General features: G+C 43.1%; 1 protein-coding gene and 1 long non-coding RNA gene across 3 annotated transcripts in view; one reads left to right on the top strand and one right to left on the bottom strand.

Annotated features, from left to right (window-relative positions):
• CD47 (CD47 molecule) overlaps positions 1–8992 on the bottom strand; it is a 47939-nt gene extending 38947 nt beyond the window's left edge. For both annotated transcript variants that reach the window (XM_035000217.1, XM_035000219.1), the window contains exon 1: positions 8792–8992. In XM_035000217.1, the coding sequence (XP_034856108.1) occupies positions 8792–8834 (43 nt within the window). In that variant the 5' untranslated portion in view covers positions 8835–8992. The remainder of the gene's footprint in view (positions 1–8791) is intronic.
• A 74-nt stretch (positions 8993–9066) lies between these two features.
• The window catches only part of LOC118007130, an 83275-nt gene continuing 66910 nt past the window's right edge, over positions 9067–25431 (top strand). The window contains exons 1-2 of the long non-coding RNA XR_004678272.1: positions 9067–9965; positions 13965–14113. This is a non-coding gene — a long non-coding RNA (uncharacterized LOC118007130). The remainder of the gene's footprint in view (positions 9966–13964; positions 14114–25431) is intronic.

Raw genomic sequence — 25431 nt, 5'->3', positions numbered from 1 at the left:
TGAGGATAATATTGCATCTATTTGAAAATTCATTTCACCATTCCTGATTGCCTATAAATGTGTCTGTTCTCTAAATTTTCTTTTAAAACTGAGACGTTTTTATCATCTTGCTGGTTTACTTGCTAATTAACATGTGAAATAAAATCTTTGATATGTGGTCATTTTGTATTTGTTTGAGTCAAGATTTAAAAAATTATTTCTAAAAATTACCCTTTAATAAACAGATATAAGTAAAGAGCTCAGTTATCCTAGCAAACTTTTTTAGAAGGCTCTAAGTAAGAAGTGGTTGGTAAAACTCCACAATTTCTATCTTATGTTCAGAGAATGAATTTTCTAAAGAATACAGAAAGCACTAACTGTACTGCATTTTTTGTTGCAATAAAACAATCTTATAGCTGAAGCAGTTTAAGTAGAATAAATGCTATCAATAAAATTCAAAGTAAAATTGACCTAGATAAGCCATAACTTGAATAACCCTTGTGTTAATTAATAAATAAGGGTAGTCCAAAAATGTCACTCCACCAGCTGTTAACTACAGCTTCACCCTCTATAAACATTTATTAAAAAAACAAAACTATTAAGTAGTAAAATTATCTGATTTGGGTTTTCTTTCTTTTTCCTACTGCTTTCTGATGAAACATCAAAGTGAAAAAGCAAGATTTAAAATATAGAGAGCAAATAAAAGTACACAGATAATTAACATAAGGAAACTGATTAATCAAGAAATGCCTATAGCAGTCTAAATCAGATAGGAATAAGTAAATATAACTAACCATCAGTGATGCAAGAGCTACAGATAAATTAACAAATAAAATGGGGAAATTATTTTATATAAAATGCCAAAAATACTGGACTTCCCAACCTCTGTAAATACAGACCACCAACTGAAACCATCTCAGACCACAGTCCTGAAAACAGCTATTACATGTTGCAGAGAAGGCTCAATACATGGTAGTCACAGCACACAAGTCTAGCTCTGAAATGTACAAATGCAACAAACACTTACTGAGAATTACCTGATCTGAAACATTGTGATAGGATGAGGGGATACAATGAAGGAAAAAAACTGGAAATTATCTTTTGGAAGCTTCCAATTCTCATTTGGAACAATGATACATACTTTTTATAACAGGAGGTCATAAGTGCTATCCTTTGGTACGAACAAAGTGCTATAGATGGGCAGGAGAGTAATCAGTCTTACAGATTTCTAAGAAAATTTGCATTGCTACTAGGGGAACAACAGAAGATTGTCACAGCTCCCGCCCATCTGGGCCTTTAATCATTTATCTTTTTATACGTTCCATGAAAAACCTCTCTCTCTCCTTTGTAACCCTTTTATCACTCCCCTTTTGCAAAAGCTTATCCTATACTCTCCAAAGAAGCTGTATTTAATTTGAGTCCTTTAGATGAGAAGCCAGAAGCTTCCAATACTTCCCACCTACAAAGTTACCTGCAACCCCAACTGTCCACACCCCCCTCACCTTCCTCCTCTTCACAATTGTATCCCTTCACCCATTAGTTTTCTTTTCTGCCTCCACACCCACTAGTCACCCCAAGGACTTTCCCTAGTTGATTATCAGCTTCCTACACCCGCCATGCCATTCATAGGTGTTTTTTAACATAAAAGAAATGCTTAAATATTAACCAACTTTTTAAAAATCACTCATACTTGTCTCTCTCTTCCCTAGCATCCTAAAATAATAGTCTAAATGCATTTCTTTACCTCCTATTCACTTCTTAAATCTCTGCCACCTGGCCTCTACCTCTTCTTCACTACAACAGTTTGTGCCAAAGCCCCCAACAATCCCTTATGAAAAATGGAATGTGCGCGGTTTTTACTCTCTATCTTGACTACTCTATACAGTTCCTGAGCCAGTAGGCAGCTCCTTTTTTGCTCTTATCTCTTGGCATCTGTGATAGCTCTTGATTTTGAATTTCCTCTTATTGCTTTGTCCACCCCATCAGAGCTTTCTTTCTTTCTTGAAATCTATTCCTTGACTCACAATAAATATTAGTGTTCCTCAAAACTTCATATCCAGCACTGCCCTCCTCCCAACCCTCTGAGGTCCACCATTCTCTCTTACTCCACAGTTATAACTACCTACACACTTTCTGTTTAGCCAGGCCCCACTTTCTCCTTAACTGCAGACCTGGAAAGTCAACTGTCTGCTGTACTTCCATTTGAATGTACTACAGTTAATTCAAAGTCAACCTGTCCAAAAACCTATTTACCCTCTCCTAGCCTCCTCCCAAATCCTCACCATCCAAAGTATTTTCTGTTATCAATCAGTCAACCAGACCTGGACTTAATAAAAATCATGCTAGATTCCTCCCTCTCCTTAGCTATGAAGAATTCTTAGTAGGCTCAACCTTTTTAATGGTTCCTCAATCCAATGTCTGTTGTATGAATCTCTCTTTTGAGATATTGTCATACCTTTTAACTAGCTCCCTACCTCCAGCCTCAACGTTTTCCCATCTCGGCCCCAATGTATTTTCCACAGTTCTCAAAATAACTGTTCTAAATGCAAATGTGCACTCTTCTGCCTAATATACTTTAACAACACCCCCCGCCCTGTTTCAAGCTAAACTCTAAGTGCATTAGCATGGAATACAAACTAGTCCTTCATCCTGTCCAGCCCCACCTCCTGTACTCCCTCAATTTCCAAACTAAGCTCCAATCATAATGACCCCCTGCAATTCCATGAATATGCAAATGCCCTCTCATCCCCATCCATGCCTTTGGACATGCTGGCAAACACTTCTTCATCTGGTGTCCAGGTAAGAGCACACACTGTGGAGTCAGACCTTGGCTCAAGACTTGGCACTTTCTAGTTGTATAACCTTTGGCAAGTTATTTAACCTCTGTAGCTCAGTTTCCTCATCTACAAAATATGAATTAAGGAAGTGTATATCTCATAGAGACTTTGTTAAGACTTAATGAGAAAATAAATATTAAGTTCTCATTGCAGTGCTTTCGCATACATAGGAAATGTTCAATAAATGGCAGTTATAGTTTGCTAACTTTAGCTCTTCCTGCTAGAACACATGGACATGTTCAATCCTATTCCTCTTCCCTACCACTGCTCAATCGTGTCCATTCCCTCCTTATTGCTCCCATTGCCCCCTGTTCAAGTGTTGTCACTGCACTTACTACTGAATCTTGAAATTACTGTTTTACTTAACTCATCTCTCCATTAGGCTCAAAAGGTAGAGAAAGAAGGACAATGTCTTCATTTGGTATCCTTTGGATCCAGGGTCCAGCAAGTACAAACCAATACATTCCTCATAAATGTAAAGCATTTAAAGTATGAATCCCAGGAAAGGAAAACTGTATCAGAGAGGATTCACTCTTCTTCCATTTGTCAAGAGAATCTTCCACTGCTTTTCACGTTAATAGACCTGATTATAGAATCGAGAAGCTACATATTTTAATGGAAAATCTCGATCAAGTCAGTTGCAGATTGCAAGGAAGAGTTTCTTAAAAATTACATGAATGTGTTTAAGAATGATCTTCCTAAAGGATGATGTTTAAACTAGGTCTTGAAGGATGAGTAGGAATTATATAGAAAAGAAAAGGCTTTCTAGGCAGAGCACATAACATGTGCAGAGGAATGAGGAAAAATGAATAATTGGAGGCAGAAGATTCTTCAAGTGAACTCTAGGAAAAAGGGATGGTTAAGAAATAGTGTAAAGGCTTTCGAATGTCATTCTGAGGAACTGGGACTTGATAATATAAGCAACAGCAAAATATGCAGATTTACTTGCATTTAAAAAAATAATACAGCAGCATGAAGGGTGAACTGAGGGCAGGAAGGGAGATGGGAAAGAGAGACCTCAAGAGATCACTGCAATAGTCCAGGTAATTGACACCTGGAGAGAAGGCCAAAACATTACAGTAAAAAACAAAGAATACCAACATAAGTTGGATGTGGGAAATAAGGGAGAAGAGGAGGAAAGAATTAAAATTGTTTACTAAAAGCATGCGTAACTGCCTAATATACTTTAACAACACCCCCTTCCCCGTTTCAAGCTATATTGTGGATTTTATAGAGAAAAGAGATTTTGGAGATTTACAGGGAAATCTTCTTTCAATATTTAATAGACTGAGTATTAAAGTACCTGTGGTACAATGAAACGAGGATGTCCAGGAGACCCCAGGACATATGGATCTGGATTTAAGAAGAAAGGTCAGAGCAATGAAGACTTGGGAATCACTAAGATCACAGCTGGTAAATGAAACTGTGAGCATAAACAAGATTGCCCAGAAAGTCCCTGCAAAGCAAACAGAGCAGGAACCAGAGAATAAAATGTTGGGGAATGCCAATATTTACGGAAAAATCATTAAAGAGGAATAAACTAATGAAGTGAGAAAAAGAAGTGAGAGCAGCAAAAAATACCACTGAGGACATCAAAAAAGGGTCTTCATGTGGACAAAATTGATGTTAAATAGTATGAGTAAAATCAGCCTCTAGATTGAAAACTACATCATTAGCTTTTTTATCTACAGCAATGTCAACAGACTAGTGGGATCAAAAGTTAGATTGCATTTGGGAAGGGAATGGGAGGGAAGAATGAAGAGGCATTCTCTTTCAATAAATTTTGCAGTGTAAGAAAGCAGAGAGAGAAGGCAACAGGAAAAGTGTAAAGACAGGGGCCAGGGCAAGGTTTTTTGGTTCTTCTTGTTTGTTTGTAATATGGGGTAAAACTTGAGCATGTGTGCAAGCTAAAGTGAAGGAGCCAATGGAGAGGGAAAGATCTAAGATGAAAGACTGAAGAATTAAGCTGAGTTGAGCAGGTCTCCAAAATGGTGAAAGTGAAAGAGCTGTAGAAAGGTGAACCCTTCCTTGGAAAGGTGAATAGGTATACTTCTGAAACTGGGGGAGGGAAGAGAATGAGATGGTTGCTTAAGATATTGTAGATAAGTTTAGTAATGGTGGGAGGGAAGCTTGGAGAGTCCACACCACACATCACTATTTTTTGCAATAGAGTAGGAAGTTAATTATCTGCTTGAAATGGATGTTCAAGGAATGGGGAAGAAGCCCAACAGTCACTAAGGTAAAAGAAGCAAAGCTCATGAACAAAGATACCTGCTGAAAATGAATCCTACCAGTTTTTGCCATCAGATCAAGACCCTGTTATGAAGAACGAAGGTCTCAAACTGAATCGGGTTAGAATTAGGGTCAAAAAGGGGGATTCAGACAGATCTCTCCTCAACAGAGACCAAATAAAGTCTAGGGTAAAGTAGGCATGTCCACAGAGTGTTTAGTTCTGACTCAAAGTAATTCCCTATTAGATTTAAAGTGGCCTTGTAAGAACAGAAGTGATAAACCTAGAATTACAGGAGAGAGAGCAGTTTCAAGTCAGTAACATCCAGAATTATGGGCTTATCTAGCATTTAAAATATATTAGATGTCACCAAGAGATAAAAACAAACAAAAATCCCTACTCTTTATAAACTACATTTTAAGTTACTGAGAGGCATACAATCTGAAATTTATGTTATAACCAAGAGGGCCTTGCAAAGTGCTTAGAACATAGCAAGCATGGGCTCATACTTGCTTGCAACAGAAAAAGCAGTTTTGACAGACCCTGCACTTGCCAAATGCCTTGCTTTGCCTTTAATCCTTAAGTGTGACACGTATTCAAATATGCACATTTATTCTCTTAATTTGAATCTCAAACCCTGGGGTTGATCAGATTCTGAGTCTTATCTAACTGTCCCATAGATAAGGAATGCAATATTCAGAGGAGGGTAGAACTGTATTTTCTGTTTCAACTCTATGTAACTACGAAGGAGAAAAATCCAGGTTCTATTGCCTCAGTCTAGGTATATCAGGATCAAATTTCTTGGGTGCGCTCTATTTTTTACTTTAGTACTACAATGAGTTTAACAAAATCAACCCTACACTATTATTCTTGTTCTTTTATCATGGAAGAACTATCTGCACTAAGACACAACGTAAAATTTGCTTCATGACAACCCAAGAGTGCATTGTATTAGGCTGAGATACAAGACATCAAAATATAGAGATTTTTATCTTGTATAAAAAGCTAACAGCAAAAATCTAAAAGATGGCTAAAATGCTTATATGAAAACTGTACCACAAAAAGAACATTAAAGTATTAAAAACTGCTTATTTGGCTTTAGGTGAATGAACATTAAGAAATGCAAACTTGGTTTTAATAATGAGTGATTAGTGTGGACTTAGAATATTTATCAAACTTAGGAAAAACACCTACTTTTCTTCTTTAGAACCTGGCCTTTCAAATCTCCATTAACAATTCAGTGGCAAAGATAAAACATCTGCCAAAATACAGATGACAGCATGAGCAAGTGTCCTAACAGTAGGCATTTCGTGTAATGCTTTAACACACTGCCTCTAGACTGCTGGGGTGGCCCCATAAATAAATACTTTTAAATAGGCGTTTACTTCCTTAAAATAACAACTTGTGTTTAAAAGTAATATATTCTTTAAGAGAAAACATTTTCATTTAAGCAAGACAAATTACCACCAGGCTTAGACAATAAAACTGTTTTCTAATCATGTGCACCCTTGATTTTAAAAACTCACTTCAAACAAAGAAAAATTATTCAACCACTGAAAAGCCAGTCCATGTCACTGTCATTACCTAGGTCAAGTTTTATTTGCCAGTTACTAAAAAATACTGAAACTACTGATGTGCTTTTAAACAAAGTATAATTGGACTTATAGGGGGTGGGGGAGGAAAGGAGTGTAGTAATTCATTCTGCGTCTTATAAACCAATAGGGGGGTTGCAGTTTGCCTGTAAGTAGACGGAAGGAGCATTTCAGGTAACTTCTTTTACAACAAAGGTCAACTGAAACTAAGTGGCTTCCCAAAAATGCCTCTGATTACCAGTCATCTATAAATGAAACTGAAAGCAAAATGAAACTTCAGTACAAATAAACGTACACACCTGCGACTGTTTTACTCATTCTGAATTCTAAATTCAGTCTCTTAAATACCCTGGTTGATAATGACTTGTGTTCTGTTATCATATCTTCGTACCTGTCTTTTTTAAAACTACATATTAAACACACACAAAATCCATTATATCTTATGACAAACACTATCACTTTCTGTTTTATAGTCAACACTTGCCGAACTCAAATGTATAATGCCTCTATTTTGCTTTTTTTCAGGTTATTATTAAGTACAATAAAATACTATAAATTGTGAATTCTGTGAATCTGTAGGGAATTGAGCACATTAATATAGCATGTAAATGATTGCTAATTATATGTGATTTAACTATTATTAAATAAGGCCTAGCAGAAATCTTATCCCCAAAATACCATTATAGAGTTCTTTCCCATCTGCTTGGAAACAGGACCACTGTTTTTAATATAGTATATGATTTACATTTTTTTATTCTTCAGACTAGCTTTGATGCCAACAGTCTGAATTAGTGATATTTTATTACAACTTTGTAATTTGGTTCAATATGAAGGCTTTCTTCTGATCACACAACAGGTTTTTGAAAGCAGTATTATTTTTGCTATAGTAATAGTAATGGTAATAAGCCATTAACGATGACGACAAGAAATACTACCTTATCTAATTATCAATTCTTTAGATAATAAAGATACCATCAACAACTCCAACAACCCAGGATGTTTCGATTGGAGAAAGTGGTGAGCAAGGATTTAAAGGCATAATGGAAATGGCTTGAAATCACATGCGTTTATAAATGGCACGCTTAGGCTAATAATCAGTTTAAAATCTAATTTAGCATTCTAGAATTAAATGTAACAATTGCGCTACTCAAACTCAATACTGAATCTTACAAAAAGTTAACAGAAGACTGTACAGATGTAAAGTGTGACAGGCACTGTAGAACCACGAAAATTCCCATTCCTCACTTTTTACAGACGAAGCACACGCAAAAAAAAAAAAAAAAAAAAAAGCATAATGGATTCCAAAAGCCTAGGGGGGCCAACCGCCTTTGGCGTTGAAAGACACCAAATCCCACTCTGCAGCAAATACGTTTTGACTGGAGGTTATAGTCTTCATATTTCAAGCGAAATCTGGATTACTATTAAAACTGTTCGCCCAAATAAAGTGGAAAAACTTGAACGTACAATTTGGACTATATTAAAGTGGTTGATAGGGCGTGGGGGTAGGAGAGTTTCCAGGTAGCTTATTTCTAGGGTTTAAAAAAAAAAAAAAAAGGCGGCCAGAAGATTCTTCTGATTAAATGCTGGGTTGGAAATGCAACTTAATTGTTCCTTTATGTTTCTCTAACTCTATGTTCTTGTGGGAGGGCAAACAGGAGAAATTCCGTCTAGCACACTTCTCCAAAATGCGCACTTCTATTCCAAGAGGCCCGGGCCCTCCCACTCTCCCTCTTCAGCCCCAAATGCGTTTGAGCACCGAGGAGGAAGAGGGGTGCAAAAGAGGGGGGGCCCTAACAGTTGCCACCCCTCGCCTCTGATCGCGCCCTTTCTCTCTACAGTTAATTTTTGCGTGAGATGCACGGCTCAGAATCTTCTTCGGTGTGCATCTGGAGGTGGAGTACGGGGGAAGGAGAGAAACCCCGCTCTCACCCTGGGGGAAGAGGAAGAGGAAGGAAAGGAAGGAAGGGGGCGCAGGATCACCCTCGGGCCCTCCTACGTCCGCACCCGGGGCGAGCAAGGCCCGCGTGTCCCGCGCTCTGACCACCCTCTCCAAAGCGCCGCCGGGCCAGCCGGGACGCAGCCCACACGGCCGCGGGGGCGCCTCGGGGGCGGCGAAACACGAGTCTGCGAGCCAGGAGAGAGGGGCCACTCACCGCAGCACGCTGAGCCCAGCAGCAGCACCACCAGGGGCAACATCTCCGCGGCCGCCGGGCGGTCGCCGCCGGCGCCGCCGCAGGTGTCTGGAGCAGCCGCCGCAGCTGTTACAGGCAGTATTGGCCGCCACCGCCGTCACGGGCAGGACCGGACGCCGCGGTCCGTCACAAGCAAGACCCGCCGCCCAGGCTGCCTGGCCGCGCGCACGCGCGCTCCTGCCACCCCACGCCCGCTCCCCCCCCTTCTCCCGCCGCGCGAACCGCGCACGCGCACTCGCCCCCGCCCCGCCGCCGGGACTGTTGACGCGACGGCCTCCTGCTTTGCGGGCTTGAGTCCCCACTCCAGTCCGCTCCGACGAGGCCTGGATCCCGCTCCCAGGCAGTGGCACGCGCCGGACTTTCCGGTCACGTCCCGTCATCCCCCACTCCCCACCCCCGCGGTCTGTTTGCCAGCCCGCCACAGGCGGCTGAGGGCTGAGCGTGTATTCCTACGCTCACCAGGGACCTCCTTGTACCCGCCTTCTTAGCGGTTCTCTCCCGCCTCTCACGCCGTCCTGGGCCCGGTGTCCTCCCTGCGCCGGTCCTCTCTCGCTTTCACTCCCACCCTCACGCTTCAGGAGCGCCACCCTCCGACCTGGGCTCCCCGGCTCGCACGAGCCCCTGATATCTCTCCCCTCTCGGTCCGACGTCTGCTCGCGCGTCGACCCTGCCGCGCCCTAACCCCTGCCTCTGGCGGCGCCCCCTAAACACCACCCCCCCGCAAGCGCGCGCGTCGGGTGGGGGCGTCGCTGCGCTTCCCCGCGTTCGGGGAGCCCGAGGCGCTTCGCTGAGGGCGGGGCGGCGACCGGGCCTGTCCGCAGCGAGCTCCCGCTCGGCCTCGGGGGCTCCAGAGCGGTCCGCAGTTCAGCGAGCTCCCGCCGCCCCACGGGCTATTGTTTCTGCTGCGGTTGTGAGCTCCCGGCGCGCTTTCTCGCCTTGTTCGTTAGTATTTTCCTCCTTTGAACAGGGTTCCGCAAACAGGTCGGTCGTGGAGGTAAACATTTTTAGGTGTGGTTAACGCCGAGCCCCGAGCCCCCGAGCCCTCGAGCCCCCAGGGGCAATCAGGCGTGGTTGTACACGTTCGCCGACACACGACACACTCAAGACATCCCGTCCAGGACCCTCATTGAGCCTGGTGAGTGACAGCAACTCGCGCAGCCCTCTACAGTTTGGGGTTAGCGTGCTTGAAAAATGGGTTCAAAATGTGGACAGGGACTTTGACGACCTCACTGAATCACACAGGACACATCATCATCCTGAAGCAAAAGCTCTACTTTTAACACTTACCCTAAATGATGAACTCTGTTGTTAAAAAGTCAGACTCTGGTGGCTACTCTAACGGAGTGCATATCTGTCTGCTCCCTTGGTTTTTTTCTTACCTGATGGCAAAGAAAGCAGTTTCCCACCACAATATCCCACTTCTCCAAATCCTTTACCCGTAGCGACTCCTCCAGTGCACCCCATCCCCGTAGTAATAAAATCTAGGAAATAAAATTGCCCCTCTCTGACACTGTAGCAGTATATTGTATACTTGTGTGACTTTTTCCTATAGTTATTTTGTTGTCTAACCTCTTCCTCACAGCATTATCAATTCTTTCAAATCAGAGAATACTTTAAATATTCCCTCCTCTAAGACTTCCTGTTGAACTGTGAAAACAGAAGGGGTTTAATAAATGTATTGATGTGACTTGAGGCAAGCGTTGTTCCAGTGAAATTCGATTGTTTTTTAACGATTAGAAAAAGAAAGAAAAATAATCGCCTAGCAGATATCTCACTAAAACAATGGTTAATAATTATGGTGGTAATGATTTGAATGGCAGCCTTGACACCCTGAGGCTACCAAAGGGACTGATGGATTCTCCTCCAACTGCTGCTTATATGGATACAAAAGAATCATCCACCAGACTTTGAGCATTCAGGACATTGTGTATCACAGAGCAGCTGGTTGCCTAAATAAGGCTGTCAGCTGTCCCTGAGACCAACCGACCCCCCCTAAAGCTGAAGAGTGACTGGGAAGGACTGTCCCCAATCTTCAGAGGTAGAGATTGAGGGATGCTCTATTTCATACTGGGAGCCGCTGAGGCTGTGTGCTTAATGTAGCTCTGTGCAGAAAATGCAGTAGGCTTAAGTCAGGTGAATGAGAGGCCACCCTGGTGAATATCTCTACTCTTGGGAATGTGTTTTGATGGTGGAGCAAAAGGAGGCCTATTCCAGGAGAGAGAATCCAAATCTCTCTTAGACAACCTTGAGCTCCTTTCTCCAGTATCTAACCACCTTATATTTATGTTTCCCTTTTAATGCTCCCAAGGCTTTTAATTTGGATTTTGAGTTCATCTGGTCTTTACATAAGGGTTTTTTGTTTTTTATTTTTTGGTGGAGTGGGGGAGGGTGGAAGGCAAAGGAGTAATATATATTAGAATGTTTTGAACAGAGGTAATACACATTCAATTTATCACCTAAATGAATCTTCGTAACAGCCTTAGAATGGGTATTATGATCTCCATTTTAGCAATGAGGAAACAAAGGGAAAGAGGGATAATGAGCTTTTTGCCCACACTTATATGTGATATTTCTCTGACTTTCATTTATGTCTGTCTCCCTTGTCCTCTTTTTGACCTCCTCCAAGAAGACTTTCTCAATCCTACTTTTCCTCTTTCCTATAATTGTCCACCACTTAGAGGGTCCGATTACTTCTTCCATTACACTTTGTTCATGCCGCTAATAAAATGTGTCAATACATATTTCTTTCTACAAAACGGTCTCCTCTTCTATCATGTCAGCTCTGAGAAAATGAATTTTTTCCTGGGTATATTTGCATCTCCAGGGTCTGCCACAGTGCCCAGTCGAGACCTAAAGGCTCTGTCTATGTTGACTCAATCAAGAGAAATCAGTGTGGTATGTAGTATACAAAAAAATTTTAGCCTAGGTTTGAGTCTCAGCTCTAGCCATGTACTACCAGGTGACCTCGGACAAATCACTTAACCTTTCTGAGCCCTAGTTTCCTCCTTTATAAAGCTAGATGATAAAAATAGTAGAAATTAACTCTTCGATTGCCTTGAGAGTAACGTAAGTTAACACTTTTACAGTTACATGGAGCAGTGCCTGCTGTACAGTAAGCACGCAGTATTTAGCTCTTACTATTTCCAATCTCCTTATAGTGAGGTGGTTCTCCTGGAAGGGTAGTGAAAATTATTGTCAAAAGGATCACCAGTTGCTGGTCTGGAACCTTAAAGAAGTACTGGGACTTGGCAAAATGTCTACAGTTTGATTCAAGCTAGAGGCACATGTCTGTGCCCAGTGGGTAGCCCTTAATCCTCTTGCTTTTCTGCACACTTGGTTAGTGACTGAATGCTGAGTGGCCCACATCTCTGATACCTGGCTCAGGGCTCAATGTCCTAGAGTGTTATTTCAACTTGACCTAGATATTTAAGTATAGGAGCTCCAGTCATCAAATAAAGTAGTATAGCAAGGAGGGTCTGTGCTCTCTGATTAAGGACTAGGTTTGGTGGTTAGGCAGCTGGAAGATACTGACATGTGGTTGGAGAGATGGATTTGGCTTAGGGAAACAGAAGGAAGGATTTAGCAGTGGGAAATGATCCTCGTAGTCCATGCTTCAGTTAGAAGCAAATATTAGAAACAGAAACTGCCTCCAGGTAGGAGGATGGCAGGACTGAGGGTTCCAGGTAAGAAATATCCTACCAGAGAGATGACAGTCGGCTCTAGTGTAAATTTCCTTCTGGATGTCAGATGTGCACAGGCTTGTTTTGCCTAAATCAGGAGAAACACAGCATTTCCTGCTCCCCCTCCTGCTGCTGCTGGAGGCTACTCATGTAGGGGGCCCACACTCATGACACCTGGAAAGCACTAGAGAAAGCCAGCTTCTAGGTTAGGTTGTAAAATCACAGCCCGCTTATTTCTTTGACAGCACATAATGTTTAGGGTCCTGGGAAGGCCCCTCCATATCTTGCCTAACTCTCCTCTTTGAGGGCAGATAACATACATGCAGTGGGTGCATACGATGCACCAAGACCTCACTGTACTAGTGTATTTATTTTCTATTGCTGCCAGAACAAATTTAGGGGCTTAAAACAACACCCATTTATTATCTTACAGTGCTGTAGGTCGGAAGTCCACTGGACTCAGCTGGTTTCTTTGTTTCTGGCCCCACCAGGCTAAAATCAAGGTGTTGCCTGGGCTGCTTTCCCTTCTGGAGGCTCTAGGGGAGAATCCATTTCCAGGTTTATTCAGGTGGTTGGCAGAATTCAGTGTCTGAGGTCCCCATTTTCTTGCCGGCTGCTGTCTGGGGGCTGGGGGGTGTGCTTAGCATCTAGAGGCCTCTTTTGGGCCATTATGTGTAGTTGCATGTGGTCTCTGAATATGTCCCAGAGCTAGCAGTGGTACATTAAATCCTTCTTATGTTGGCATGTCTCTTCTGCCTCCCCTTCTTCTGCCACATTTCTATGACTGACTCTTCTGCCTTTCTCTTCTACTTTTAAGTGCTCAAGTGATTAGATTGGGCCCCTCCGGCAATCCAGGATAATCTTCCTATTTTAAGGCCAGTAACCTTAATCACATCCACAAACTCTCTTTTGCCACGTAAAGCAACATATATTCACAGATTCGCAGGAATTAGGGCTTGGCAATCTTTGGGAGGCATTACTCTGTACTGAAGTTAGGTTCTTTTTCCTATTTATTCCCTTAATCTTCGTAACAGCCCAGTAAGAGAAGCATTGTTCATACCCACTGTGTAAGTGAAGAAACTGAGGTTGGGAGAGGTTGATACCACAGGCAAAAATGGTGGACTGAGGTTTGAATCTTGCTTCAGAGCTCATGCTCTTTCCTCTGCAGAGGAGTATAGGGAGCAAAGCAGGTGTGTGATCTGTTGCTGTCCCTGCACTTCCCACTACTGCTGCTTCTCAACTTAGTGAGGATGTCACCAAGGTGTCCCCCAGATTTCCAGCTCTCCTCCCAGGTACGGGAGACGATGTAGCCACTGGATCCCCGATAAAACCGATGGCATGCTCAAATAGAGTGATTTAGAGGAGATTAATATACGAGGGTGTGGGCAGGGTGAAAAGGAAACCAACAAGGAATGGCCAAATGCTGTTATCTAACAACAGCTGTCTGCTCCTAGGTGCCTGGTCTGGAGGTGCAAGGGGGAAAGACGTGGTTACCAGAACCCTGAGAGGAAGGAGAACCTGAAGGAGGGCTGCCTGGCAGGACAGCTTTGGTGGAGAACACAGCTACAGCCAGCCTTGCGGAGAGGAAGGGGAGGGGGGCAAGGTAAGTGCTCCAACTTCACTCTCCTCCCACCCTCTGAACTCCTGCTGTGGGTCAATCTCAACCAGAAACCAGAAGGAAAGGAGGCTGTTTGTACAGTTCTCAAAGCTTAGCTTTCCAGGTGCAGAGTAGAGCAGAACTGTTCTGATGGAGGGGCACTTGTGTGGCTCAGTCATTAAGCATCTGCCCTTTGGCTCAGGTCATGATCCCAGGGTCCTGGGATAGAGCCCCGCATCGGGCTCCCTGCTCGGCGGGAAGCCTGCTTCTCCTTTTCCCACTCCCCCTGCTTGTGTTCCTGCTCTCGCTGTGTCTCTGACAAATAAATAAATAAAATCTTAAAAAAAAAAAAAAAAGAAGAAGAAGAACTGATCTGAGGGGGAGTACCCAGCACAGCTGCACTGTCCCTCCCCATCCCCTTGCAATTGGGTATGATGATGTGAGTTACTTTGCCCAGTGTATTAGTATCCTAGGGCTACCCTAACAACCACAAACGAGGGGACTTGAAATGGGAGAAATTTATTCTCTCATAGTTCTGGAGGCTAGAAGTTTGAAAATAAGGTGTCCGCAGAGCCATGCTTCCTCTGAAGGCCTAGATAAGAATCCTTCCTTGTCTCCTCCTAGATTTTGGTGGATCCTAGTGATGTGGTTATGGAGTGTTGTTGGGGTCCAGAGCCTACGTCCAAGAAAGAATTGTTGAGACATCTTTGGTGCGGAAAAGAGTGGTTTTATTAAAGCGTGGGGACAGGCTCCTTGGGCAGAAAGAGCTGCAGCACCAGGGTTGTGAGGAGTGGCTGATTACATATCTGGGAGTCGGGGGAGGTAAGGACAAAGGGAGGTGTCTAAAAGGACTTTCATATGCTAAAGAAGACTCTTGGGATACTGGAGGCATGGCTATTGTCAAGCAAAAGTGTTCCCTACCCTATCCCCCACCTCCCACAAGTAAGGCATTAACATTAAGATAGTTGGAAGTTTCCTGGAGGAATGTTACTCTCTGCCTATTTCAGCTATTTGTCAATGGGCTGCAGGTTATAAAGAAATTTAATTTTATTTTCCTTCCTTTCTGCCTTTGTTTCCCACATCACTATGGAGGGGAGGGTGATGTTAGGGCCCCAGGAAATTGAGTCTATGGGTTTCTGAAAGTTAAGCTATTGATAAAAATGCTTATTCCTTGTAAATCACTAAGACATTTGTAAACTGATGGAGACTAATGTCCTGCAGGACTGTGATCTCCATCAGTTAACCATTTGGTTTCTTCTTTCCCTTCCCTTATTAGTTTTAGGGCAGCCAGGAGTGCCTGAGGAATGTCACACTGATCCCACCTGGAGGGCAGGGGATTTGTGGGGTGTCAGCTTGTGCTTTGCCCTCAGCTTCCCTTCTGCTCCCTCATCACTGGTAATCCTTGGAGTTCCTCGGATTGACCTGCACCATTCTAATCTCTGCCTCCGTCTTCCTGTGGCCTTCTTTGTCTCTGTGGCCCTCTCCTTCATTTGATTCAGGGCCCTCCCTAAATCCAGTGTGATATCATTTCCAAATATTTAACTAAATACGCCTGCAAAGATCCTCTTTTAAGATAAAGTCACACGGTCTGAGGATCCAGGAGTGGATGTGAATTTTGGGGGGATACTGTTCAACCCACTGTAGCCAATACTGTTCAACCCACTGTAGACAAAAGCATAAAACCTAGCATGTAATTTTGCCATTCTTTCTTTCCCTCCGCTATGGCAATCGGCAATGCTCCAGACAGTGCCTGCTCCCTCAGCCTGGGTCCTAGAGGAAGGATGAGGCAAAGCAGAGCCCTAGCTGACCTACAAAGAATACACAATACGAATGGAAACAAATGTGTCATCTCTCCTGACAGATACCATCTACAGTATTTAATGACACAGTCTAGCCCTTCAGAAATATTTGAGCAGATAAGGCAGCTCCCCACTTCCTTTTTTACATACAAAAACACCGTTGAATACTGGCATTAACCAAAACCACTCTGCAGCCTCACTGTTCCTCTTAGTCCAACTCCATTGGCAACATTTTACTGCACTGTTGTTCCTCTATGGGCAAGGTGTAGAAAGAAATGGATTTCAAAGACTGCCTTTTGTATCCTTAGAGGGGCAAGTTTTCTAGGGGAAAAAAAAAAAAAAAAAGAGTGAAGGCTAGGGCATATGAATGTCCTTTGAAATTAGAAGCGGAGTTGCTGTCTGCATTTCAGGCTGATAGTCTCATCTCCAGTTTCAGAAGAGTTCCCCACCTGCAGCAGCCAGGAATGTCTGCTGAGAAAGCTTTGTTCTCTGCCTAAACCAGGGCTCTCTATGTGTACCCTCCCTTGCTCTCCATGGCCACTTGTGCGATATCACTCAAGACACCGTGCCTCATGAAGTTTGCTTATTGATGCTGCATGAGTTCTCTGGGTACATCTGCCAATCTGCTCTTCTCTAATACTGGTCTAATTGCTATGGGTGTGGGCCAGTGGACTCAAACTATCATCAGATGGGCTTTAAAAGTGGAGTGGATAAACTAGGATCAAACTGCCAGACAAGACAGATGTACATATTTGGAATCCTGAGAAAGGTTGCCTGATTCCATGTGCCTGTAACCTCACGTATTTGTCAGTCTTAAATGGCAGCCTGGGCTTGAAGACTCCCATGTGCCAAGTACTGCTGCTGCAGCTGCAACTTCTACCCTCTCTTCCCCAACCACAGGCCCCATGAACCACAACGGGAGGAGGAAGGGAGAGAGGTATAGACAAACTATGCCTATAGAGGTAGTTCTCAAAGTGTGGCATTTGGATCAGCAGCAGTTGCAGCCACTGGGAACTTGTTAGAAATGCAAGTTCTTGGGCTCTATCTCAAACCTACTAAACCAGACACTCTGGAGTGGGACCTAGCAATCATCATTTCAGGGGGTCTTCCAGGACATTCTGGTTTATACTAAAGAATGAGAGCCACTGGCCATGGGGCCTGACCTTGGAAGTCAGGTGGTCCTCCTAGGAGGTAAGCCATCTTGGTAACATTACTATCAGCTCCTCTGTTTCCTTGGATTTGGTGGGAAAGACTCACCTATAGTACAGTGGAGAATCCCTGGGAACCCTGGTCGTCTCCTGGCCCACGAGGCATTTTGTATTAGCTGCAGGTCACTCACGCTGGTCTGGCCGTGGCCATGCCCAGAAGACAACCCAGCAGTTGCAAGAGAAGCGTCTCACGTGGAAGCAGGGTTTCTTTAACATCTCAGAGTGAAAGATGTATCCTACCTCCGTTCTGATCAAAAGCAACGTGTACTTCACCGTGGCTTGTGGATCACCTTAGTTCTATAGTTAGTGGGTTTACAAGTAGTTTAAGAAACTGGTTTCATCGTAGGTTACAAACTGCCTTTTTGTGTGTCCATCAGGGTACTTAGTATCTGACATCTGGGCTAAGCTCTTGTGAGTTTCCACTTAAAAGATGCCATTTTGATAAAACGTAGAAATTTTCCATGTGGTCACATAAATGTGTCTCTTTGTCTAGAGAAGGAAGTAAATGAAACCGGGGATTCCCTGGAGGAATGACAGATCAATACCCATTTCACCAGATGACAAATTCAGAGACACCTACGTAGCAGTATGTGGAGTGGGGGAGAAACGAGTCATACTCTATCATCATTCAAAAGAAAATTATTTGTTCATTTTCGACAGCCATATGGGCTAGACCACCTGGAGCTGGTTCTGGTAAACTAGGGTAAAGGGATCATCTTAATCTGCTGTATCCTAGAAAGGTTAAGTAAGCAGCATTCTTGCCCATGGGATATGCATGAATGCTCCTTCCTCTGGAGATGGAAGAAGGGCTCCTGATGGATAAATCAGTCAGATTTGCTAATGGATATATTCCTCCTCTTCAGTTGTTTAGAAGGTTCTCTTAATTGTCTCTGTCAGTACTGGATGGCCTAAGAAAGTCTACTGCTTCCCTTGCATAGCACAGATTCTTATGAACCAGAAATTTGTTGTTGTTGGTATTGTTTTTTGATGTAAAGTTTGCACTTCTCAACCTTTTCCTTCTCTCTGAACCTTCACTGTGTTTTGGAGCATTGTAAATATGGCCCCAGAAGACCAGTGGAGCATGCTTGTAATTTGTGCTCCAGTAGTCATCTCCTTTCCCTGTCTTGCTTCTTTGGGGGCTGAGTACTATACCTATCCAGTTTCCTTTTCCTCCCCAAGCTGTGGCTTTGTGCCAGTGGAACTGCAAGCTAGATGAAAAGCTATCAAAGCACTAGGGAAGGAATCGATAGTAATATATGTAAGTGTATACATATATCACTAGTGACAGGTTCATTTCCATGCAAGTTAAGATGTTCTCACTGCCTCTAATTGACACCCTGTGTATCTGTGTGTACACATGGTCTGAAGGGGATATACATGGCTGGATTCATCCTATAGAGCCAAAGTGGACAGCTGCCGATGGGCTGTGATTTGATTTTGCTGGAGGGACCTTTCCATGACTACCCCAGCTGGCCCAGGCCTTTTGCCTGCTGGGAATTCCCATATCATCACTGGCCTCTTTGGATTGAGGCACTGAAAGTTGTTTAAATGCAAATTATTTTCTGGGAGGTAGAGACATTATTATTCATTAATATTTGGGCTTTAATGAGTTTATAAGCTTAGAAGAGAACAGACCAGAGTCTTTTGGTAATAGAAGCCAGAGAGATATGTTTTAATGATGATAGGCAGAAAAGAAAAGAGTGAGAGCTGAAATACTACAAAAACTATAGCCAGAGACTCAAGGAATAGCGGAACCAGTAGTTACATGGTAAGAAATAAGATGGAAAAAGGAAAGTGGGCAAGTGGGAAATAAAGTGCCCCCACAAGTGCAGAGGTCATTTCTGCCTGACCTCCCTAATGAGTCTTTCCTAAGCAGGAGTGTTTGTAGAAACCCTGGTTGAGACACCAATACGTTTCACATTTGCTATAGCATCACTCCTTCTAAGGATTTATTTATTTATTCAAAAACAACTTTTGAACACCTAATACATGCCTAGGCACTGCGGGTGTATCAGGAAAACAAACCAGACAAAACCGTGCCCTCACAGAGCTTGTATCTTAGTGGGAAGGTGGGGAGAGACAACGTGCAAAATAAATAAGGGGCATGTGGTACGTTACATGGTGGTAGAAGCTGTGGAGAAAAATAAAGCGATGAAGAGGGGTGGGGAGGAAGTGCCATTTTAAAGAGGGTGGTCAGAGAAGGCGCACTAGAAGGTGACATTTGAATAAAGAGTGAGTAAAGAGTGAGCAAGCCAGGCAAATGTCAACATGGATTTCATTCCTGGCAGAGGGGACAGCGCATTTGAGGTCCTGCAGTGGGAGCCCGCCTGGCTTATTGGAGGAAGAGAGGTGTAGGGGGAGGGGAGCAGACGGTGTGGTCAGGTGGGAGTGAGCACAGGGCAGAGCAGTAGGGGCTGAGGTCAGAAGATCATGGCAGGGGCAGTTCACACGGGGCTCTATAAGACTTGGAGTCTGAGTGAGAGGGTTTCGAGCAGGGCAGTGGTATTAGCCAACTTTCAATCTAAGAGGCTATTTCAGGGGTTGGCCAGAGACTGTAAATGTCTTTAGCAGGCCACGTGATCTCTGTTGCAACTCCCTGATACTACTGTTGGTGCACAAGGTACAACAACGAATACGGCTGTGTCCTTGTAAAAACCTTCTTTACAAAAGCAGATGGCAGGCCAGATTTGGCACAAGCCGATCCTTGGGCTATTGCAAGAGTCCATTGGAGAGATGAAGGTGGCTCAGACCAGGGTTGTAGCAATGGAGGTGGCAAGGAAGATAGCAGCTCTCTTTGGAAGGTAGAGCCCACGGGATTTGCCATGGGGCCAGATGTTGGGTGTGGCCAGATGACTCCAGGGTTTTGGGTCTGAGCAACTAGAGAAATGAAGATGCCACTACTGAAGTGGACAAATTGACAGGGAGGTTTGGTGGGGAGAAGGGGGAAGTGGGGGAGGGGTATCAGGAGTCCTTGGAACATGAAAATTGAAGATGCCTTTAGGATAAAGGAATTGGACTAGATGTTCCCTAACGCTTCTTCTAGCTCTAATGTTCTATGATTCCACAACTGAGAGAGAATAAACATCTACCCTAGTGGTGTCTGCTGTGAACATGTTCTTTAGGGAGACCTTCCACGCTGCATTACTCCATCCTTCCCAAATGCAATTGGTGATTATGCTGCCTAGAGATCAGCTGCTGGAAGGAAGAAACCCTGAAAGGGAGGCAACTGGCAGCTGAAACTAGCAGGGGGACTTGGACCAGCAGCTTAAATGGTGTATGTGCCTGAGGAGGCTTTAAAGGGCTGGAGGCAAATTCCTGTGAATCTTAGTTTCCTGGAGGTTATTCATAATGGAGGGTTGTCAGCCAACCAGGCGAAGAATGTTCAACTCATTTTCAGAAAAAAAAAAGCAAAACATCGTCTTCAACTTCACCTCCGCTGCTCTCTCAGAATGATTACACTTCAGACCTGCTCACCCCCTGCATAGATAGCCCTGGCCGGCTGTGCAGGCTGATTCTGGTGACCCCCTGGAGACCTGCAGGACACAGACAAGGTCTTTGTTATTGGCTTCTCCAGGCCATTTCCTCCCTCTTCTCTCTCATCTTTCCTCACTGGGAGATATGTCTTCTTTCTGCCCAAAAAGTGGCTCCGTGCCAGTGGGGTTGTTTGCTGCGTGGAGAGCGGCAAACCACTTTGGGAGTGAGCTGATAGTAGTATATTTAGAATATGAGCATTTATCAGAGGCAGCAGATGGAGGCAGCAGAGTGGAGCTCCCAGAACTGAGGGCAGGGAGTGTGTCATTCAAGTGTAAAGTGCGTGCCATCTAGACTCAGCTGGCACCAGCTTGTGAAACCAGTGAAGAGAAGGAGGAAAACAAAAGAAGGCCACCTTTGTGCTAGGTCTGAGAGGTTACAGCATTCCCTGACAAGGAGTCTCCAGGGCCTCAAAGACTGCATTCAGTCTGGGATAGGAAGGAGAACCCTTTGCAGTTGCTTCCCCTAACATTTGTTACTTTCCTAAAGCTGAGTAATTTTAATAAAAAATTCTGAAGCTCAGAATAAATGGAAATATAGATCATTTATGTATGCATGGATTAATTCATTTAAGAAACATTTGTTACATGCCTCAGACATGCCAGGAGCCGTGGAATATTCCGGGACAGAGAAGAACCAGGAAGATGTATATGTTGTAATTCTTAACTATTAGAACTGTCAAAAGTATTTTAGTTTTAATTTTTTACCACCATTCCCACAACCAACGCTTAAAGATACAAATATATTCAAGACCTGTTCTATTAACTATTTGAACTGGAGAAGTATATTTTTATTTTTTTTAAAGATTTTATTTATTTATTTGACAGAGAGAGACACAGCGAGAGAGGGAACACAAGCAGGGGCAGAGGGAGAGGGAGAAGCAGGCCTCCCGCAGAGCAGGGAGCCCAATGCGGGGCTCGATCCCAAGACCCTGAGATCATGACCTGAGCTGAAGGCAGACGCTTAACGACTGAGCCACCCAGGTGCCCCGAGAAGTATATTTTTAATGGTAAATTTCCTCAGGGCATAAGTACCAAATTCAACATATCAGTGGGGGGAAAAAGTAATATTAATTCCAATCGCCTGTTTGAGCAGAGTACCATGATGAAGCCATCCCATTTGGAGAGGCCAATTTTAATGGTGGATGTCAGGTAGACTGTAGAAGGGCCCCAAGTCACCCAATGGGGCAGATAGGCATACCCTTAACAATGAACCTTTGAGGAAATGCCTGTCTTCAGTTTTTGGCTTTTGGGTTTTTTTTTTTTTTTTTTTTTGAGAGATTTTGAGAAGCGTCATCAGTGAATAAATCACATATTTCTTCATATTGCCTTTATATGTGAGTCCCAAAATGTGAACCATTGTACTATGATATATAGAAGATGTGGATCCCAGATCACCTGGTCAGAATTAATCACTCCTTCCCTTGGTGCCACAGGGAGGCATAACGTCGCATTTAAATATACCAAGTTGTATACTTAGCTCTTTCTCATGATGTATTGTAGATTCCTCAAAGGAACGTGCAACTCAGTGCCTGACATACAATTGGTACTGAATACATCGAATGAAAGAATAAAGACTACAGAAATACTTGCAGTTATAAAGAAGAAAAAAGAAAGATTACCAAATGTCCATTTTTATCCTATTATCTTCAGGGTAAAATAGGTATACTAGAAAACATTCAGTTGTTATGGATGGGAGTGTCTCGAATCTACATACTCTCAGAGTTGTTTTTTTATTTTGTTTTTTAAGTTATTTATTTAACAACTTTTGCTGAGCATTTACTCAGTTTCAGATTGTGTGATTCCCTGGAGGGCATAAGGGTGATTAAGAGATGTTTCTGCCCTACACACCTGCCCTCCTGCACTTCAAAGGGTTGGACCAGAACTATGTTCAGGGGAGCTGAGAGAGTACCATTGAAGGATAGAGCCAGGGTAACACCAGTGATGCAGAGAAAGACTGGGTAAACTGAGTTTTGAAGGAAGTCTTAGAGTGGATCTGGCAGACCGCAGTTCTCAGCAGGAGAGATATTCAGGGGCCATTACTGATGGTCACTGATGGGAGGATGGCTCTAACATTTAGTGGATGGAGACCAGAGATGCTAGATGTCCTGCTGTGCGTGGGTTAGTCCTGTATAACAGAATTGCCCTGCATCCAACATGACATTTGAATGTCCCACCAGACATTCATGTAGGTGAAAATCTGGTTATAATTATCTGAGCCTAAAACCTAACTCTTGTCATGTATAAACGCAAAGTATGTTTTGCATGGTTTTAACAAAAACTGAATTTTCCAAGAATACGACTCCCTTGTGCATCAAAAGAAGATTGTGCTCTTTGGAACTTTGCCAAGAGTTGTTTGCCATCCTGAGACGTCACATCACTGACTGTCTCATTCCTCATGGTATTTGTGTCACCAATACAATACACCTGAATTGGTCTTCATTTGTATCTGTCAATCCCCAGTGATTCTAGACAAACATTTCATTACTTTGTTATGTCTTTGAGTATAATTGTACCCCACCATTAACATACAGAAATACATGTTTTATTCCATATTACTTGCCTTTTTTCACATTATTGTTAGAGTATTATATTGGATTTTTAAAATTATGAGCATAGATACATTATCACAACATTTATAAAGGGCAGATTACTTTTTTCAATATATAAAAAGGGGGCACTGGGTCTCTAGGCCTGAGAACCAATGAGATGAACAAAGTAGGTAGAAAGAGCATTCTGTGCAGTACTCTAAAACTTTAATGTGTACAAGAATCACCTGGTATCTTGTTAAAATGCGGATTCTGCGTCAGTAGATCTGGATGAAGCCTGAGAACCTGCATTTCTAACAAGCTCCCAGGTGATGCTGATGTTGTTGGTCCATGGACCACACTTTGAGTAGCAAAGTTATAGACAAAGGGATTTGTAGGTATCAAAGTATGGAGCCTTGGAAGAGCTCTTCTGGGAAACAATCAGTAACTTGATATAATCAGAGCACAGAATGTGACGTGTTATGTGGTGGGAGATGAGGTTAGAGAGGAAGGCAGTCAGAGCAATCAAGACCTTATCCAGACTGTTTATACTTCATTTTGTAGGTAAAAGAGCACCTCCAAAGGATTTTAAGTAGAGGTACGTAGTATTAGATCTCTCTGCCACCATGAGGGATGGCTCTGCTGGATGCAGGGAGTCCAGTGAGGAGGCTTTTACAATTACGTTGCCTGAACATGGAACTAATGAGGACCTGAAGAAGCCACAGGAGAAGTGGAAGGAGGAAGACAGGCTTGCTTTTTGGAGTTAGGTCTACTGGGACTAAGTAACTGATTGAGTGTGGGTAGTGAAGGAGCAGGGGGATCAAGGAAGACTTGCAAGTTCCTGGCATGAGTGCTGTATGTAAATTGATGCCCTTGACCAGCACAGGGAGCAAAGGAGGAGGTGCAAGTTTAGGGCCAAGGTTCAGGGAAATTGGCTTTCAGATAAATGAAATGAAGGTGCCTATCCTATCGAAAAACAGAAAGACGTCCAACTGGACTTTGATGTGAGGACTTTTTTTTTAAGAGTGTATTTTGTTGTGGATAAAAGAGAACCCTTATACACTGTTGGTGGGAATGTAAATTTGTGCAGCCACTATGGAAAACAGTTCAGAGTTTCCTCAAAAAATTAAAAATAGAACTATCACATGATCCAGCATCCCACTTTGGGGTATATTCTCAAAGAAATTAAGATAAGGAGTTCAGAGAGATGTCAGCACCATCATGCTCATTGCAGCATTATTCACAATAGTCAAGGCATGATACAAACTAAATGTCCATTGATGGACAACCAGATTGTAAAAAATGTGGTATAAACAGACAATGGGATATTTTTCAGCCTTAAAAAAGAAGGAATGCTTCCATTGTGACAAAATGGATGAACCTGGAGGGCATTATGCTAAGCCAAGTAAGCCAGATACAGAAGACAAATAATACATGATACCATTTATATGAGGAATCTTAAATAGTCAAATTCATAAAACAGAGAGTCGAATGGTAGTTGCCAGGGCTGGGGGGAGGCTGAAACAGAGAGCTGTTAGTTAAAGGGCATAAAGTTTTGGTTATGCAAGATGAATAAGTCCTAGAGATCTACTGTACAGCCAAGTGCTTATAGTTAATGATACCATATTGTACATTTAAAAATTTGCTAAGAGGGTAGCTATTAACTGTTCTTATCACAAAGAAATATAATAATAAGAGGGCAGGAGGAAACTTTTGGAGGTAATGGATATATTTATGGCATAGATGGTTTCCTGGATATATACCTATCTCCAAAGTCATCATGAGGTATACATTAATTATGGACACCTCTTTGTGTGTCAGTCACACCACAATAAAGTGGTTTAGAAAACAGTGAATCATATTTCATCCTAACAGACATCGGTTCGACATGTATGCTCATTTGCCATATTCCAGTGGATTTCCAAGCGGGGTAGACAAGAAACATGGGCAATCTCTCTAAGCTCCATGGTTGTCCAAGCCAGGTGTTCGGATGAGAAGAAAGGGGGCAGGTTGAACATATTTATTTTATTATGGAAAGTGGCTTAAATATTATAATCATCTGGGTGTCAAAGAGTAGTAGACACAGGTGGAATGAATTTCCTGCTCCAGATTAATCTCTCTCCCTCGCCCTCCCTCCCTCTCCCACCATCTCCCTCCTTCCTCCCACTCCCCCTCTCTCTCCTCCCCACCCCCCACACAGTTCATAGATACTGGCATGGCAGTGAGTTTGAGGTGGTCCTGAGAGGTCATGGGCCTGGC

This window comes from Mirounga leonina, unplaced genomic scaffold, assembly GCF_011800145.1.
Source record: "Mirounga leonina isolate KUSES-001 unplaced genomic scaffold, KU_Mleo_1.0 Mir_115, whole genome shotgun sequence".
Lineage (NCBI taxonomy): Eukaryota > Metazoa > Chordata > Mammalia > Carnivora > Phocidae > Mirounga > Mirounga leonina.
This window is presented reverse-complemented; position numbering and strand designations above follow the sequence as displayed.